Below are 20,172 nucleotides of genomic sequence, written 5' to 3' on the forward strand. Positions count from 1 at the left end.
TTACGATAGGACCGCTTGTTTCTGCGGTCCCCATTGGTGGTCCGGGATCGACTGGGTGATGTTAACCCAGACGGGTCGGGCGCCGAACAGAGATGGGATAGGAGGGGGAGGGGAGGGAGGGATGGCAGGGGAACATACATTTTGTCACAGTTCAGACCGGGGGAGCGGGAAAACAAAATATGGGAATATAAAGGGGCTTTGTAGGGACTGGACGGGTCAGTTTGTGACCCCTACGGGAAGAATCGGGACCCAATGCAAAGAAAACGAACCACATACTCTAACAAGAAACATGACGAGGGCCTTGAGGCAGATGTACTGGACGCGCACACACTTGTCCACAAGGACAAGTCCACAAGGGGAAGATGACCCCCACGCTCTGTACAGACACGATACGTATTTGCACACTTAATGTCAAAGGTTTGAACTCCCCCACAAAGAGATCCATGGTGGCCAGAGAATTCAGGAAATCGAAAATAGATATTCTTTTTCTTCAGGAAACGCGATATCGAAAGGGCGAGGAGAGAGGGATCCCGTTGCGGGAAGTTGGGCCCACCTTTTGGAGCTCTGGTGTTTTAAAGAAAGCTGGAGTGGGGATTCTGATACGCAAAAGCCTCCGGATCTCAATCCTGGAGACATGGATAGATAGGGAAGGGAGAGCCCTCATAGTCACCGGAAACATACGAGGCACAATAGTCACCCTTGCCAAGCTTTATGCACCTAACCAGGGGCAAAACAGATTCCTTCATAAAATCACTGAGAAAGTCTTTGGGATGGCTAGGGGACACACTGTTCTTGGTGGGGACTTAAACACATGGATGGACAGCTCATTGGACAGACAAACTAGAACCGATGCAGCAGATCCGCCCGGTACCAGAAATGAGGCAGACATTAAAATAACTCTTGATCTCTTTGGCCTCACTGATTGCTGGCGCCATTTGCACCCGATGGAAAGAGGCTTCACCTTCCACTCTCTCCCGCATGACACACTCACGCGCATCGATTACGTCTTCCTCTAAGAGCACCTCTTGCACACGTTGCAGGCAGCCACTATACACCCCTCCGCATGGGCGGATCACGATATGGTGATGGTGGATATATCTTGGAATGATCTGGCCCCCCGTAACACCAAGTGGAGATGTAACGACTCCCTATGGGCTGGTTCGGTCTTCAGGGAAACCTTCGAAACCGAGATCAAGCAATTCTTTATTACCAATGACACTGGGGAAGTTGGGAAGACAAACGTGTGGGAGGCCGCTAAGGCAACCCTGAGGGGAGTACTTATTAGGGAAGGAGCCGATAAAAAGAGAGAACGTGCTCTGATAGAGAAAGGTATCAGGGAGAAGCTCAGGAAGGCTCAAGAAATGGCACAGTCCTCTCCATCTGAAAGACCCAAACATATTGCTGAGGTCAGGCGTCTCAGGGAAGAGCTGAAAATACTTATTGCGGGCAAAACAGCCCAGACCTTACAGTACCTTAAACAAAAATATTATGAGAAGGGCGACAAGGCTGACGCCCTGCTGGCAGCCCGTCTTCGTGCACAGAAGGCGGAGAGATGGGTTGCCTTAATTGAAAGAACGGATGGCTCCCTCACGGACACGATAGTCACATCCCCCGAAGACATACAGGAGGCATTCGCCTATTTTTACGAAGACTTATACATGTGCGACCCCCCCCCACATACAGGAAGTATAGACACATACTTGAAGGAAACACGGCTTCCCACACTCACACCCGCGGAGGCGGCGTCCCTAGAAATGCCAGTCTCGGAAGAGGAAGTTGCAGACGCCATCAAGAGATTGACGGCGGGAAAGGCTCCGGGCGACGATGGATTCACGCCCGGGTTCTACAAGACGTTCTCCCCCCTCATCGCCCCCTTTCTTGCATCCATGTTTAATCACATCTTTGACACAGGCCAAGCACCTCCGTCCTTCTCACAAGCCCTTCTTGCCGTCATTCCGAAGGAGGGTCGGGATCCCAGGTTCTGTAGCTCCTATCGTCCCATCTCTCTCCTCAACATCGATGATAAGATATACGCTAGAGTGATTGCGGCTCGGCTTGAGACACATCTCCCTAGGCAGATACACTCCGACCAGGTCGGATTTGTCCTTGTAAGAGAGGGCGCGGACACTATGCGAAAAACGCTCCACTTAATCCATGAAGCACAGGAAATGGAGGGGGACCCTTCCCTTCTGTCCTTAGATGCCGAGAAGGCTTTTGACCGGGTGTCATGGGACTTCCTAGAAAGGGTACTCGTGTCATATGGGCTGGGACCAAAACTTTGCCGTGCCATTAAAGCACTGTACAGTTCCCCCACAACATCGGTGATGGTGAACGGAGGCTATTCTCGGTGGTTTCCTCTGGAAAGGGGGACAAGGCAAGGCTGTCCACTATCAGCGATCCTATTTGTAATGTCGCTTGAGCCACTGGCGCAAAAGTTGAGAAGTGATAATAGGGTAAAGGGTATCACAGTGGGCGATCTAGAATACAAACTGGGGCTATACGCTGATGATATTTTATTACATGTGATCAACCCCCTAGAATCGGTCCCGGCTGCGCTCTGCATAATTGAAGAATATGGCGAGCTGGCGGGTCTGAAAATTAACACAAGGAAATCTGTCCTTCTCCCGATTGACAGAAGTAGAGACTCTGAGGCCGAACGCTTCGCCCCCTTGGGAGTAAATGTCAGCTTCACCACACTCAGATACCTGGGCATCAACGTCACCCGTGATCTGGGATCCCTATACGGGGCCAACTTCCCTCCATTGTCATTAGCTCTTCAAAAAGATGTTCAGAGGTGGTCCAAGCTTACCATCTCGTGGCTAGGCCGCCTAAATGCTATAAAAATGGTCCTGCTCCCCAAGATATTATACTTATTCCAAATGCTCCCCATCAAAATGCCCCCAGAATATTTCACGGACATGAGGAAGCTGTTACTAACCTTCCTATGGCAAAGCCAAAAGCCGAGAATCCCGAGATCCCTCCTCCAACTTCGAAGAGACAACGCAGGGGTGGGTCTCCCAGACATTGAAACATACTATAGAGCGACTCAACTCAGGGTCCTTGTCCCACACTTCAGACAGCGGTCTGAGCCGCAATGGATAGCGCTTGATAACTACCATCTCCGCCCCTTTATCTTGTGTGAATGGCTATGGGTGCCTGGGCCTCAGTTACGCAATAGCGTGAAATCTCACCCGATCATAGGCACAATATGGTCAATATGGAAGCCGGGCAAAAAAATGGTGGGAGTCACGACATGGCCCTCTCCCCTGGGACATCTTTGGTCACCCGGGATTCGCGGCGCAATTCCTGAACCCGGAAGCTTTGAAACCTGGTACCAGGCGGGGCTGGAGAGGGCAGGCCAATTGCGCCGGAACGGCTCGTTCATAACCATTCAGGAATTACAAGAGGCCCTTGGCATAGGTACACTCTCTGTCTTTCTGTATCTGAGACTCAAGGGGGTAATGACTAGACCAATATGGAAAGAGCAGTTACAGAGAGATCTTACCCCGTTTGAGAAAATCCTCGACTCATGCACGGGCTCCAGGGGTCTGATAAGTGCTATGTACCTTGCACTGATTGAAATTGATATCAAACCCTCCCTGGCACTCAAAGGCAGATGGGAATCAGACATGGGTAGGCAAATTTCATCAAAGCTATGGTTGCAAATATGCAGACGAATGGCAAAATCTTCCTTATCATGCCAGTATAAATTACACACCATTAAGTTATTATATAGATGGCAATACGACCCAACCCGGCTTGCCAAAATGTATCAGGGAATAAGCCCATATTGTTGGAGGGGATGTGGGAAGCGAGCCGATTACTGGCATATGTGGTGGGGATGTGCATCGGTTCAAACCTATTGGTCAGAGGTCCTCAGCTGGATCAGGGACCTGGATGAGGAAGACAGAGAGAAGCAGCCACTGCTCATTTTGTTTGCCCTAACTGAATCAGATGACAAAATTGTGAAGGCAGGCAAGATGGTACAGGGTCTCCTGATGGCTGCACGGGCATGTCTTACCATGACATGGAAGAGGCCCGCACTCCCCAGCAAATCTGAATGGCTGGCGGTCGCATTGAGCATTTATAGAATGGAATGTATGACTGCAGCCTTACACGGAAACCGTGATATTGATGAAAATGCCTGGTCTGAGTTTCGATCCACATATGCTGCGTAAAGGAACTGTGTGCAAAACACTGTTGAGTTTCGTGTCAATTTGGTTTATCGCATGACGAGTCTGTGGTACTGGGATTTTGAATTACTGTGCGTCTTCCTTGCCCGAAGTCACGAGTACAATGTCGGTTCACAAGTATTCTTTTATGCTCTCTTCGTTCCCAGGTCTGAGTTTATGTGAGGGGGTGGGGAGTGGGATATAATGAGAAACAAGGGGTGGGGTTTTGTTGTTTTTACCTGTTACCTATCTGATTTCCAAAAAGCCTCTACATACGATAAAAGAGAATGTAATTCAATGTAAAGGCTCGCCTTTTTGAATCACTAGATGTAACTTGCATATATTTGAATGTCAACCTTTTGCAAAACAAATAAAACTGAAATTAAAAAAAAAAAAGAAGTACATTGAATGTTGTATAACTTCTCATTCATGCAGAGACAGGATGAAGATTGAGGATCCAGTGTCTGAGTTTGTTATTTTATCCACTTTCCCCTTTCCCCCAAGGGTGTCTCGAATTTAACTGTTTAGTCCAGTTGGGAGCGCATCATCTTAGTGGGAATTTAGGGCTCAGCAGCTCCTGCGTTGGATCGAAGTTTGGACTTGACAGAATGAAAGGCCCAAGTAATTTACTACGCCTGAGCTGCTGAGACCCATTCCCAAAATAAAATTATGGAGGCCCTGGGGAATTTAATAAAGGTGTTGAGGGAAGAATTGAGGGTGTCAATTAACGAAAATGTCCTTTTAAATAAAAAGGTAGAAGAATTAAATATTAAGGTGACACATATTCAGGAAATTACTGAGGAAAGTTTAGTTAGAAAGAGAGGTGAACAGTGTTTAGAATCTCCAATTTTGGAAAGAGAAGAGCATGGGTTAAGCACTGAGTCTGAGTTGGGAGCAATTAGAAGTTTGAAATCTTTGATTTCACCAGTACCATTGGCACCACCATAGCGTTTTACTGTTGAGTCTAGAACATTTCAAACATTTTTCACTCAATGTGAATTACATTTTTTAAGTAGGCCTGAGGTCTTTTCCTCTGATACAATTAAGATTACATTTATGATTTCTTACCTTTCAGGGAAAGCTGCAAGTTGGGCAGGATTATTGGTAAAACAAAGAGATTCAGTGTTGTATGATTTTAAGTTATTTAAGGAGGAATTTAGTAAATTATTTGATAAACGTCAGGAATCTTTACAAGTGGATGGTGAATTACTTTAATTAAAACAGGGTAATCGAGAGTTAGTAAGCTATATAACTCAGTTCAAAACTTTACTAGTGGAAAGTCATTGGCCTGAAGGGAAGAGAGCATCCTTATTTTACAGAGGTTTGAGGGATGATTTAAAGGACGCTTTGGCTGGGGTGGTTAATAGACCAACATCTTGTGAGGCCTTGATGGACTTGGTTGTGCAGTTAGATTTTCGATTAAATGAAAGAAGATTGTAGCGTAGAAGAGGGGAAGTAGACAAGAGAGTAAACCTACCCCTCGATTAGATAGACCAAAGTTGGAGTTTGTGAACAGGGACTTTAGGTCTAGGAATTCAGAGGTTTCAGGAAGAGTTAAAGGGCCTCTTTCTAAGGAAGAAAAGGAGAGGCGAAGGACAAATAATCTCTGTCTTTATTGTGGAAGAAGTGGACATTATCTTGGAAATTGCCCCTACACACCAAAGAAGATTTCCACTTCTGATGCCAAGAATCATCAAGTAGCTAATACTCTTCAGGCGGCAGTTCCCCATATTACCATTCATGTATCCTTGATTTTTTTAGAATAAAATGGTGGGTAGTGGTCTCGTGGTTATTGATTCAGGGGCTACTGGTTATTCAATGGATTGGGGAGTGGCAATGAGTTTAGGTATTCCATTGTTGAAGAAGGTTTTGATTGAGCAAGTTAGTTCAGTGGATGGTTCAGAATTAACTTCTGGACCTATTACACATGAAACCACCGTTGTTAATGATTATGGCAGGCAATCATGGAAAGGAGTTAATTTGTGAGTTTATTGATGCACCACAACTTAAAACTATCTTAGGTATGCCTTGGCTTACACATGATAATTCTTTGATTGATTGGGGAAGACGGATAATTGAATTAAATTCCAATTTTTGTAAAGAACATTGTTTTGAGTTCCAGTCACTTGAAAGTTTGCAGATTCCTGAAGAAATAGGTGTGAGGAGTTTAGGAAAGGTAGGAGCTCTTTTACATTCTCACACTATTGGAGCTGTTATGGGAGAGTTACCTGATTGTTACAAGAATATAGTGATGTCTTTGATGAAGTGATTGCTGGTAGTCTTCCTCCACATTGGCCATTTGACTGTAAGATTAAATTGGAACCAGGTGCTAATTTACCTTATAGTAGGGTTTCCGCTCTTACCGAAAAGGAGAATGTTTACCTTAAAGAATATCTAGATGAAAACTTAGCAAAGGGCTTCATTAGGCATTCACAGTCCCCATTACCATCCCCGTTATTTTTTGTGCCTAAAAAGGAAGGAACCCTTAGAACTTGTATTGATTACAGAGCTATTAATAAAGTAACCATTAAGATCAGGTATCCACTTCCTTTGATATCTGTTATGTTAGATCAGATCCAGGGTGCAGAAATCTTCTCCAAATTAGATCTTAGAAGCGCTTACCATCTTGTTTGAATTAAGGAGGGGGATGAGTGGAAAACAGCCTTCAAGACTAAATATGGACTGTTTGAATATTTAGTGATGCCATTTGGATTGTGTAATGCTCCTGCTTCGTTCCAGTTTTTTTTATAAATTGAGTACTTCGTGAGTTTTTGGACATTTTAGTTGTTGTCTATATTGATGACATTTTGATACATTCACAAGACCTGGAACAACATCAAAATCATGTGAAAGCCGTGCTTAAGAAATTGAGAGAAAACAATCTGTTCGCAAAATTGGAAAAGAGTCAATTTCATACTACCACAGTAGAATTCCTTGGTTTTGTAATTTCTCTTAGAGGTCTTGAGATGGACACTAAGAAGATCCAGGCTGTTAAGGATTGGCCATCTCCGTCTAAGGTCAAGAAGGTGCATAGTTTTTTGGGCTTTGTAAATTTTTACGGGAGATTTATTGATGGTTTTTCTCAGATTATTACTCCCATTACTAGACTTCTGAGAAAGGGAGAAAAATGTGTTTGGAGTTTGGAGTTCAGACGCGGAAAATGCTTTTCAGGTTTTGAAAGATCGCTTCACCACTGGAATTGTGTTGTTGCACCCTGACCTTTCCAAGCCCTTTTTTGTTGAAGCGGATGCTTCCAATTTAGCAATAGGAGTGGTGTTATCCCAAAGACATGAGACCACTGGACAGTTGAATCCAGTAGCTTACTTTTCAAAGAAGTTTTCTTCAGCAGAAGTGAATTATACCATCATGGATCATGAGCTTCTGGCTATTAAATCTGCCTTTGTGGAATGGCGTCACTATTTGAAGGGAGCGAGACACATTGTGACGGTCTTAACAGATCATAAAAATCTTCTTTTTCTAAAGTCAGCTGTCAGGTTTCAGGTGCTGTGGTTGACTGTGGGGAAATGTATGTGTGTTTAATATGTTTTATGGTTTGGGCCTTAACCTTGGAGTACAGAGTGTGGAGAATTTCCCAAGCCAAGATGGTGATTTCAAGCAACATCCCTGATTGGTCAGGAGTTCAGAAAAGGCATTGTCAGGACATTCTAAACTGCCTTTCATTGTCAGCAGCCCAGCAGGAAGGTCCTATGTTTGGAGTTCAGGTTACTTGAGACTTTAGCTGGGCCCCCTATGCTTGAGTTAAGCTTTCTGGAACAGGAGAACATTTGGAGAATTGAGAATCTTTATCAGGGATCCTCAGTTAAAGAAAGAAGCAAGCTAAGTGACTTTTTAATGACTCATTTCTTATTTTGATTTTAGAGGAGGTTTACTCGGGTATCATTTTCTTTCCCAGTTGCCTTTTTTCCTTTATAGTAATTAAAACTTATACTTCAGTTTGTTCCTGTTAATTTAAAGAGTTTATCTGCAAAGATATTTTTGGACTGTATCATCTTTAACATAAACTGTATAATGTTTCTTGCGCGTGCCGTGCCGCGTGAGCGCGAGTATGTGCGTGTCTTCATTGTTTGGATTATCATACGCGTCGCGAGCAGCTTGTTTATTTTTGAGCTTAGAGTATTATCTAAACTCATTCGTAGCGTCGGTCGTTGGGAGGAAGGAATCTTACGTTGTCTGCGCAAATGACAACGTGTTAGGCAAAATAAAAGAAAACGTTCTTTTTATTGGATTTGTTTTTTTTTCCCGGCTTTTAATACTAATAACCTCGCGCGCGTTCTTCTATCAAAGGAACTTCGTAAGAAAACACGACTTCCATATGCATGCATGTTTTAATGTTTAAGCTAGAGACTGCTTTGAAGAAAACAAAATACTATATTTACACGCATGCGCATAATAGAATGAAGAGTTGTTTTGTGGAGAAAGACACTTTCCGTCCGCGCATGCTCAATCCAAGTTAATGCTTCATATTGAGAACGCTATTTATACACGCATGCGCGTCATGTAAGAGAAGGAATTACAACGTTTGCCTTTGCGAATGCGCGCTGCAGTTTAACAACGTTTATTTTAGTGAATGTGCATTGCAGTAAAAAACAATTCTTTTATTTTAACCAAGTTATTCTCAGACAACAACTTATAACTGGGTGAAGAATACAAAAGTCAATATCTTAAAATATTTATTTATGACTCTTTTAGAAAAAACGAATATATATATATTTACGGACTATAATTACAAGTAAACAATTCCAAGTGCTTAGATGGATGAGAAGGAAGAGTAAAAAGGCTCATTTTCTCTTGGAACTAAGACTGTTTTAAAACTGTTTTAAAAAAGGAATTTCAAGAGTGAACTTATTTAAGCAGCCTTCCTTTAATGAAGTCTCAGATAGTGAGACAGTGCTTCTTCACATTGTCATTCAGTAAGAATAATAATCCTCTAAGCTGTCAGAAGAGGAAATTCAGGTATGGGGAGGTTTTCCTTATTTCTATGGGATATTACATAAGAGGGGAAGATAGTACTTTGCACAAGAAAGGTTAGTGACTAAATAGTTATTTATTATTTTCTTCTCCACAGGTTGAGAGACTTCCAGAAGTGGAACCAGACCTGAAGTTTGTTATTTTGTCGCAATTCCCCTTTTCCCTCTGGGATGCTTTCAGCTTAGCTATTTGTGATCAGTTGAGAGGGTAGCATCCATAGGGGAGTACGGGGGCCCAGCAGCTTCCGCGGACAAATAAGAAGAAGTAGTGATAAAGCCTGACTGAAGCCTGACATCAGCTAAGACTTTAACAACCAGACAATTAAAATGGTCATTGTTCTTTTCTGATTAGGATTTTGTTATTACGTTTAAACATGGAAGATTAAATGGAAAGGCTGACACTTTATCTCATCAGTTTCCAGGCTGCGAACAAGAGAAGGAGATAAATCAACAACCTTTAATTCCTTCTGAACATTTCATAGTGGCAGGAGTTTCTGAAAAAGAAAGTTTTTCTAAGGAAATTCAGGACTACATGTCTCCAGATCAGATGAATGAATGGGTGAAACAGGATCCGGTTAGAAGAATCAAGGATGGTCTGCCTTATTTTGATACCAGATTATATCTTCCGTCTGAGAAGCTTAATGAAAAGGTTTTGGTCGATTGCCATGAATCTAAATTTTCAGGACATCCAGGGTTTAGGAAAACTCTTGAATTGGTCAGGAGAGAATTTTGGTGGAATAATATGAGAGCTAAATCTCAGGTGGCAAAACCCATGGGTCTTCTAGAACCTCTTCCAATTCCACCTCATCCGTGGCATACAATTTCCATGGATTTTATTGTTGATCTTCTGAAAGATCAGGGTTGTTCTGCAATCCTGGTGGTAGTGGATTTACTTACTAAGGAGGGTCATTTCATTCCAATTAAAGGAGAGGTTACTGCAGAAAAATTGGCACAACATTTTTCTCAAGGTATTGTTTGTTTGCATGGATTGCCTAGTCAGGTGATTTCTGATAGAGGATCACAGTTTGTTTCTAAGCTTTTTGCAGGAGTCTTGGAGTAGACGTAAGATTGACATCTGGATATCATCCAGAGACTAATCGGCAGGTAGAATGAGTAAATCAGGTGTTGGAAAAGTATCTAAGGTGCTATCTACAAACTGGGGACAGTTGGGTGGATCGTATTTGGATTGCAGAATTTGGTTACAACAATTCCATGAAGGACTCTACTTCTATGTCACCTTTTTTCTGTAGTCGAGGGTTTCACCCTTGTTTTCTAAGGGAACAGATTGAGAAGAGGATTTGTAGTCCAGCAGTAGAAATTAGATTACAGGCTATGAAAGAGAATTTGGTATGTGCAGTTAGGGCACTTCAGTTAAGTAAGACAAGTTATAAAAGATTTGCAGATGCTAGACGTAAGTCAGGTCCAGATTTTTGTGTTGGAGATAAGGTTTGATTGTCTACTAAGAATTTGAGAATTTAGGGACAAACCAAATTTAGTCCACGATTTGTAGGACCTTTTGTTGTGGAAACTATTATTTATCCTGTAGCTGCTAGGTTGAAACTACCGGCAAGTCTTAAGATACATCCAACCTTTCACATTAGTCAGTTAAAACCCTTCGTTTCTGGTACCAGATTAGGTGTTCCTCCTTGTCCAGTGTTAGTTGAGGATCAATCTGAAGAATTTGAGGTTAGAGCTATCTTGGACTCTAGAAGAAGTCATGGAAGGTTACAGTATTTAATTGACTGGAAAGGGTTTGGACCTGAGGAACGCTCTTGGGAATTAGCCAGTGATGTTAATGCTCCTATTTTAGTTTCTTGATTTCATAGAAGGAATCCTTTCAAACCATTTCCTGGAGGGAGGGCTTGGAGAGAGGGTACTGCCAGGTCCCTGAGTAAATAGACTAAGAATAAACACTGGGAATAAACATCATTAACCATTTTTTATAATTTTATTTAATTAAGGTGTCATATTTAATTATTTGTTATTCTTATTCCTACTTTGGTTTGGGCCTTAACCTATGTTATCAGAAAGTAGGCGGGAACCCAAGCCAAGATGGAGGGCAGAAACTGGAGTCTTGATTGGTTTTCAGGAGAACAATGATCTGCTACCAACATTCTAAACTGCCTTTCATTTTAGAAATCTTCTGAGCAAGTCATGTTTTTGGTTCTTTCTAAAATATTAAACCGAGTTTCTTGTTTAAAGACTTTCAAAACAAGAGGAATTTCACCTTCATCTATAATCAGCATTCCTGATGAAAACTTCAGAAAGTAAATGAAGATTGATTTGAGTCAAGTTTCTTAAGCTAAGTAACATTTTCGAATTCAGTAAAGTCCCTGTGCTGTGCAGGCATAAATTAACAATCAGTTTCAATACAAACTGTTTTTCCCCTTTTGACTTTCTTTGGGTAGTTAGGGGTTAACTTTGCGGGACCTTGTTTTGTTTATAATATTACAAGAGAGTTCGCGCATGTCCGTTCTTGTGTTTTGAATGGACAGGAAGAGCCAGTGTGAATGTGCGTGTCATTTTCATTAACGTCATTTTGCTTACCTCATAGAGTTTATCGCGTCGTGAACAGTGAGTTTCTGATGGCTGTGTGAGGTTGCGTACGGCACGTTTTTCCTTGTTAAGAAGAAATCCAGTCTGCTGGGAACCGCGGGCGCGATTCGAAGAGGAAGGTGAGATCCGATATTTCCTTGTTTTCGGATGAGGCCTGAAATGAGGTAAGCTCGCGCACGTCTGTTTTTTTCTTTGCGGCGCGCTGTATTTTCTGTGTTTAAGGCACGGATTTTTAAATGAACATTGTTTGTTCGGCATTTACATTTTACGCGAAAATCGCGGAGACTGAAGTTAGAATTAATACAAGTTTTTGAACTTCATTTTTATTTTAACATTCAAAATTTTAGATAGATATATTTATATATACATTTAATTCTAAAAAAGGCGCAGACTCAGTACAAGATATATTTATATATTAAAGTTTGAAAAAAGGACACATAGTCAGCACAAGAAAATAAAATTGAAAAGAAGAATTGCATCTTATCACCCTTGAGTTGTTTTCACGTTATGACTTTTGGCCTTCTTGTTGCCACTTCATTAAATCCAGTAAGAAGAGTTATCTTTAAGAATTCTTTACATTCACTAAAGAGGAAAAGAAAGTTTTTGTGAAAATTAACCCTGTGAACTCTTTTCTGTATGCTGCATCTCTGAATCAAAAGGAAACTAAAGGAGTCAAAGAACTTATTTTAATGAGATGATGCAGTTCCTTTTTTGAATTCAAGTGTTTTCATCAAAATTGATTTCTGGTGTTCATTTCAGCATGCTGAGTAGGATTAATTTCTCAGTGTCATGAAAACTCCATTTCTAGAAAAGAACTAATATCCCTCTGAGCATTTTTCAGAGGAATTTTAGGTAAAGAGTATAATGTTTTCTTAAATATTATAATATTGTTTAAAGACTGTTAAGAAGTACATTGAATGTTGTATAACTTCTGATTCATGCAGAGACCGGATGAAGATTGAGGATCCAGTGTCTGAGTTTGTTATTTTATCCACTTTCCCCTTTGCCCCCAGGGTGTCTCGAACTTAACTGTTTAGTCCAGTTGAGAGCGCAACATCTTAGTGGGAATGTGGGGCTCAGCAGCTCCTGTGTTGGATCGAAGTCTGGACTTGACAGAGTGGAAGGCAGAGTAGAGAGAATTGCTATAGTCCAGTCACAAGTTGATCAGTGCGCTTACCACCATGGGGTTGTTGTTCTGTGGGGTATAAAAAAAGGATCTTGCAGAGTAGCTTAAATTTAAGGAAGGATTTATTTATGACAGTGCTGATTTGACAGTTATCACTCAGGTTCTACAGAAAGACTAGGTTTTGTATCCTAGATTTAATAGGGACTGGTTCCCAAAGGAGGTGGGGGTGAGACAGCGGGTATTGAGTTGGTTAAAAAGATAAAGGGCTCCCATAACAAAGATGTCTGTTTTGGCTTCATTGAGCTTCAGCCAGTTGTTGCTCATCCATCCTTAAATGTCACACAATGCCTTCAATATGGTGTTGAGTTGACATTTTCCCCGGTGATGCACAGATAGATCTGAACATTGTGCATGCAGGAGCAACATGCAAGATAATGCATACTTTTTTTTTTTTTTTTTTTTTATTATTATTTGTATATGTTCCATAAGCGAACTTTACAAAGACAATTTGCTGCAAAGAAAGAAAGAATCAAAGTCACTGCTACTACTCAGGGTGGGCCCCTCCGGCTGTTAGCAATTTCATGGTGTGTTCCAAGATTTTTGTGGTTGCTAGGAGCCACGATGTGCGGTGTCCTCCCATCAGTCTTGGCCACCAGGTGTCTTCGTCCCACCCTCTGTCGTCCCCGGTTAGGTGTTTGAAGTAGGATGCTCTCAGAGTTACAGTTATTGGACAGACCAGCAGCAGGTGTCTGATTGATTCAGTCTCCGCTCCGCACAGGCGACATTTGCTTGAGTCCACTAGTCCTCTGATGTGCCTGATTTCGTTGGTCTCTAGCAGATTCAGTCTTATTCTCAAGAGCGCGTTTCGAACCCCCCTGTTGGGGAATTTTTGCAGGTATTTCATTGGCTCGTTGAGTTTGTTGACACATGGGGGAAGGTGAAGAAGAAGTTTGTTCTTAAATGCTGTATCTTGAGTTTGAATCCAGTCTAGATCTTTTAGTTTCTGGTAGACTCTCGTGGGATTGGTGCTGAGATCGAAATCCGAACACTCCACCGACTCCAGTTGGGCCTTGTTGAAATCTTTCCAGTCTGTCAGCATCTTCACCTTACCAGAGTGGATTTCTTTGTTGAGGAGACCATAGATGTAATCACTGTCGTCCGTTATACATTTCCTGTATAGCCTAAGTGTGTTGATATTTACCGTTGTCTTTAGAGACAGGAGGCTCAACTCGCGGCGAATTGCGGCGGTGGATGTAGATTTTGGCAGGCCCAACACCGACTTCCAAAACAGGCCTTCTAGATATTGCCAAGTTTTTGCTGGAATCAATGGCATGGCTTCAGCCCCATAGGTGATAGACGGCACGACTTTTTTCCTGTAAAATTCTAGTACTGGGATACAGAATTTGATGTTGATTGCCTTTCCTTGAGAAGCCAGCTTCTTGGTTTTGTTGAGGAGAGATGCCTGCATAGAGGTCTCAAGTCTCGAGCTGTCAATTGGTACACCCAAGTATTTATATTCGGTAATGCATACTTAGGAGGGCCATATGTGGCTTTGTGTATATGTCGAATAACAGAGGGGAAGCCTTGGCAAACTCCACAGGTAACTTTGATATAGAATTAATAAAAGCTGCTGATTCTCATGCCCTACCTCCTGCTGTTGAAAAAGAGCAGAAACATCTAATGGCATCATTAGAGGCCATTACAATATATTGGAGTTTTTGCAGCAGGATGCTGTGATCAACCATGTCAAAGGTTGCAGAAAGGTCGAGAAGGGTCGGGATCGGAGTCGTCCAGTTCCACAGTTTTATCTCAAACTGAAGCCAATTCTGTGTTGTGGCTGAAATGAAACCCTGACCGACAATGATCAAAGAGAGAGAGTTGTCTGCCACAACTTTTTGGAGTTGGTCAGAAACCACCTTGTCTGGGATTTTAGCTACCCAGGGAGACCAGCAATGGGTCTAAAGTTGGCTGGATCATTGGGGACCAGGTAGGTTTTCTTTTTAGTAAGGGAGTGGTCAAAACATTTTTTTAATTGCTTGGGATTGACCCAGCTGTGAGTGAGCTGGAGATGAATTCAGATAGTGGGCTGGGCTAAGTAAAATATCAGCATGAAAGGCTGCAATGGATGAAGGGCAAGGTCTTACGCAGGTCACTGGGCTTGGAGCATATTCTACAAGACCTCTTAGAAGCCAAATGACAGAGAGGAATAGAGATTGTGGAGGGGAGGTGGATGTTTTGAATGTTGGCTGGAAGGATTCCACAGTCACATCTTTCTTTTATTGATAAAAACTGAAAGGAGGATGCTAGATAGTTCTTGCATCTGCATAATTGCGGAAGTTGAGCAAGCTGGGGAGATTAAGAGATGCTTGATTTTATAAAGCTGTAGAGGGTGCTAATTGCATCTTTCACTATGCAGCACTAAAATTCATTCTTGGGAGCATAGATGACCTTACGCTAAGTAGCACAATCTTTTGGTAGTTCCTTTATTTATTGCAAGGGAGTGCCATTGGTGCCTGATTCATGATTCCCATCCCCCCTCAAGCACTCCCTTGTGCACCCCCTCCTCAAGAAACCCTCCTCCGACCCCTCCTGCCCGGCCAACTATCGCCCAATCTCCATCACTCCCTTCCTGGGCAAGCTCCTGGAGAAACTGGCCATCTCCCAGCTTAACCTCCATGCTGAATCTGTTGGTAATCTTCATGACCATCAATCCGGCTTCAGAGCGGCCCGAAGCACGGAAACTGCTCTCCTGAACATCCGTGAGGACCTGCTCCTGAACCTCGATTCCAACACTCCCTGTGTTCTCATTCTGCTCGATCTCTCCTCTGCCTTTGACACTGTCAACCATGCCATCCTGCTCAACCGTCTCCGTGATAACCTGGGTATCACTGGTCAGGCTCTGGCATGGCTGACCTCTTTCCTTTCCGGTCGACCCTCCCAGGTCCAAATGGGCTCCTTCCTCTCTGACATCTTTTTCTCCACCTGTGGTGTCCCCCAGGGATCCAACCTCTCTCCCTGGCTTTTCAACCAGTATCTGGCACTCCTTGCCCACCGCATCGCCGCTCTCTGCCCCTACTTCCAGTGCTATGCGGACGATACCCAGCTCATTTTCAGGCTACCCTCGGCCTCCTCCTCTCCTTCCCTCATCTCCGACTGTCTGTCTGCTATCCAGGAATGGTGTGCCGCCAATGACCTCTGCCTTAACGCCAGTAAGACTGAGATTCTACTCATCGGCACACCCACTCCCTCCTTCCCTGCAGCTCTCTGGCCGGCCTCCCTTGGCCCCCTTCCTGCCCCTACCTGCAAGGCTAAAAACCTTGGGGTCATCTTCGACTCCACACTCTCCTTCTCTCCTCATATATCTGACGTCTCTAAGAAGTCACACTACCAGCTGCACCTCCTCAGAGGTATTCTTCCCTTCCTCTCCTTCCCCCAGAAGCTCACTGTCTCCCGAGCCCTGGTTCTCTCAAGGCTGGACTACTGTAACAGCCTCTATCTTAATCTGCCTGCCTCCACTCTCCGCCCTCTGCAACTTATCCAGAACAGAACTGCGAGACTTGTCCTTGGCCTCAAGCCCAGGGACCGTATCTCTCCAGGACTGAAATCTCTTCACTGGCTCCCAGTGGCTGCGAGGATTAAGTTCAAAACCCTCTGCATTGTCCACAAGGCCTTCTGGGGCCTGGGGCCTAAATACCTTCAACTCTCTCTTCCTAAATATCTTCCTTCACGAGCCCTTCGCTCATCCTTCTCCAACTCCCTCATGGTCAGCCGCTTCTCGAAGCAACGAGCTGGGGGTAGATCTCTCTCCGCAGCAGGGGCCTCCCTCTGGAACAGCCTTCCTGCCTCCCTGAAACTTGAGGAGAACCATCTCCGGTTCCGGAAGCACCTCAAAACCTTCCTCTTCGCTTCTGCCTTCTCTCTCCCTCTCCCCTGCTAAACCTGCTTAACTCCCCACTGAATTCTGCACTAAACCTGCATCTGAGCCACTCTCAGCGACCTCGGTCCAGGTCCCAGCCACTCTCCACTTGCACTGCCTCCCTGGCTCCCCCTGCACTGTGGGACTGTCACTGCATCCCTACAGCCCCCTTCCCAGCACTTGCTCTGCACTTACCTCGCACTTTGCCACCAGCTGGCCCTTTTATTTATTATTTATTATTTATTTATTTTTACGCTACTTACCTTGTACCGCACTTCCCCCCCACCTCCTCCCCCTGCACTTTCTCCTTTTCCCCTTACCTCTGCACTTGCGCGATCTGAATGACACCTGGCCTAGTAGGATCGTTTGTCTGTCTTCCCCTTGTTTCCCTCCCTCCCTGCCTCGTCGCGCCTTGAAACACTTGTGTATAGGCGCGTTACAAATATCATATCATATCATATCATATCATATCATGAACACTCAGCACCGACTTATTTAAGGAAAACAAAGGCAAACGATTTTTTAGGACTATCTGGCCTCTTTTTGTAGAAGCCCCAAGACCCTGCCAATGTACATGTAAAAGCTGTAGATTCCCTCTTTGTTGCCTCAACCTCTCCAATCCAAGTACTCTCTTGGAATACATGCTCAGAACCATCAATGGACTTCCTTTAGCAAAAAGGTAACACTGATAATTTCTTTCTACAACTTGAAATGTTCTCTGTCTTGTTTGTAATTTTTTATTTTCAATTGAAATGTAATTTGAAATGTTCTCTGTCTTGTTTGTAATTTTTTATTTTCAATTGAAATGTAATTTCTCTTAGCCTAAGGGAGCGTCAATAGATTATTAATTTCACAATGAGTTCAAAAGTCCTCGTCCTGTGGAAGATTACTGTGACGTAGAACATGGTAAGGGCTTCAAGAGATTGCGGGTGTAGATTTCACTGAAACTAATAAAACATAATCAATTAGACAGAACTGTTAAATTACAAAACACTCTTTACTTTTGTAGTCTAGAACCTTACGGCCTTGGATACCCTACAGTGAAGGGAAACTGTGCCCATACTATACTTATAGATTATGGATAAGTAAAATAGTAGAAGTCATCTGCCCTATACAACTTCTTGACTTTCTTCTTCTTAGAACCTTGATTTCCCTGCAATAACCTTGCATCGACATGTGTTCTCCTACCTCGATCTCTGAGCAATGCACAGCATTCTTGAGGTTGTCAATGTCGGACATAAGCTTCTGCTGGTTCTTGATCATAGCCTTCTCCGCCTCAGTCTTTGCTGCTGCTGTTGTGGGAGAGAATGAGAAAGGGAAACTCAGGGAGAGCAAACACAGTGAGAGAGCTTAAAAGAGACACAAAGGGCACACATCAAGTAATAAGGGCAAGAAATCAAGACGATGGAGCAAACAAAGACAGTGAGGAGACCAGGAGTGAAAGTGGAAAACGGAAAGCAAAAGGGGATACTGGAATAAAAGAATGAAAAGAGGAGAGGGAATGAAAAGAAGTGAATACATGTTAGGAAATAAGAGATGGATTGGCAGAGAATATAAAGGCAACCTGGCGGCATCTGGCTAGCAGAAGGAGTGGAGCCAAAACCTTCAGTTTGGACTTCTACGCTTTACTCAAGTGCTTGGGGTGCTTTACGGTACCACCAGTTGGATGATTTCCCAATTGCAGAACTGAAGGGGATGGGATGTAAGAGCATGTTGGGAAATATGATAAGGGACAGAAGGATGCATTGGGAGGAAGTATGTTAAAATGTAACAAGAAGATACAGGAGACATGGGGATATAGCGAGATACAAACGGGCCAGTAGGTGAGGGTGAGGGTGAGGGTGAGTGCGTTAGTGTAAAAGAGAAAAATGGGAAGTGAGAACAAAATTAAGGGAAAAAGAGAGAGCACGGGAGAAAGGCAGGGGTTGAAAAGAGAAAGGGATAATATAACTTGCCCATAATTTATGTATGTATTACTCTACTTGCTTGGGGAGTGCAGAGGAGGTACGTGCATGGCAGGGTGTGCCGCGCACAAGATTCTAAAGAATGCGTTGCAACATGCTCTGGTCCCATCTCCTGTTCTGAAGGAAGTCCCATGAGTATGGAGTAAAGGGGACGGGAGGTATGAGTAGAGTAATAGATACACAAATGATGAGGAAATGATATTATCTACATAAGCACAAAACGGAACCTATGGTTTGTTTAAGTTGTCTTTTGTTATGGGTCTCTCAGAGCCTGGATTCTCCCATCTCTGTCCACTTAGGGAAATGTCTGCCCTCTGTACCTTCAACGGGACTTTGGGCCACATTACGAGCTTGGAGATGCTGCAGGCAATTCCTCAACTTTACCACCAAAAACCAGCCAAATCGTTGGAATTACCGCAGTAATTCCCCCAGACCAAGTGGTGGCAACAGTAAATCCGTTTGGTGGTAGATCGACGGATTTACCACTGAGAAACCACCAAACTTGTAATGAGGCCTCAGATTAGTTAACAGAGGACTCTTCTGATTTACAACCAACACTGACCATGTTGCAGCATCTGCAGTGAGATAAGAAAGGATAAAGGCTATCTTGGAAGTTCCTGAGGGAAAAGGCTCAGGGATACATAAAAATGTAATTCACACTGAGTAATAAATATGGAAAATGTCCTTGAATCAGTCCCAAAACGCTGTGGTACAGCGAAAGGAACTGGAACTTGAAAACCACTACACCTGAACTCCCTAATCTTGCTTTGTTCATCCAAGGCTTCTTCTTGAGTAAAATTCGGAGGTTCTAAATCCTCAAACTGATCAGCAGGTAACAGAGTTCCCTCAGCCTGCATAGTATAAACCATTTCACTTAGGCTATCGACTTCTGACTCAAGGCTTCATTTTCAATTATAACTGCTCTCAACTCATGTCTTAGTTCACTAAGGACTTCACCTAAAGCACTAAGTGAAACCCCTCTGGGGTCCATGTCAGCTTGGACGGAGTATTCAACTTGGGCCTTTCATAATATCAGGTCCTTGGAACACATCCTCTGTAGGAGCTGCTGAATCCCACTGTTCCCTTCCGACTGGTCTGAGCCCCCCTCAAAGGTACCACAGCAGGGATTAGACCAACCCAAAGGGGATTTGGAGAAAACAACACAGGAGCTCTTGAAATGCTGGAAGAGACTACCTGCACAGAAGTTAAACAGTTATGTTAACTACAGCATCAGGCCCGGACTGGCCTATAGGGCGATAGGCCCATGACTGAACCAAAAACACAAAATGATGGCCTGAGCCAGTTTTTCTGGTCAAAATGGGCCAATTTTTGGCAAATTTGGGCCAGTTAGTTAATTCACTCTGCGGCTAGTAGTGTTGACCAGTGTTATTGAATAAATATTCTTTAAAATGCACAATTTGCATCACACGTTATCAACAAACTCCCCCTT

The 20,172-nt window shown here is 43.4% G+C and overlaps 1 protein-coding gene across 1 annotated transcript in view; it reads right to left on the reverse strand.

Annotated features, from left to right (window-relative positions):
* Positions 1 to 20,172, reverse strand: part of CCDC183 (coiled-coil domain containing 183) — an 893,120-nt gene that overhangs the window by 446,452 nt on the left and 426,496 nt on the right. The window contains exon 9 of the mRNA XM_069612154.1: positions 17,947 to 18,050. Within this exon, the coding sequence (XP_069468255.1) occupies positions 17,947 to 18,050 (104 nt within the window). The remainder of the gene's footprint in view (positions 1 to 17,946; positions 18,051 to 20,172) is intronic.

Source organism: Ambystoma mexicanum, chromosome 8, assembly GCF_040938575.1.
Source record: "Ambystoma mexicanum isolate Mex_15411 chromosome 8, UKY_AmexF1_1, whole genome shotgun sequence".
NCBI classification, from domain to species: Eukaryota; Metazoa; Chordata; class Amphibia; order Caudata; family Ambystomatidae; genus Ambystoma; species Ambystoma mexicanum.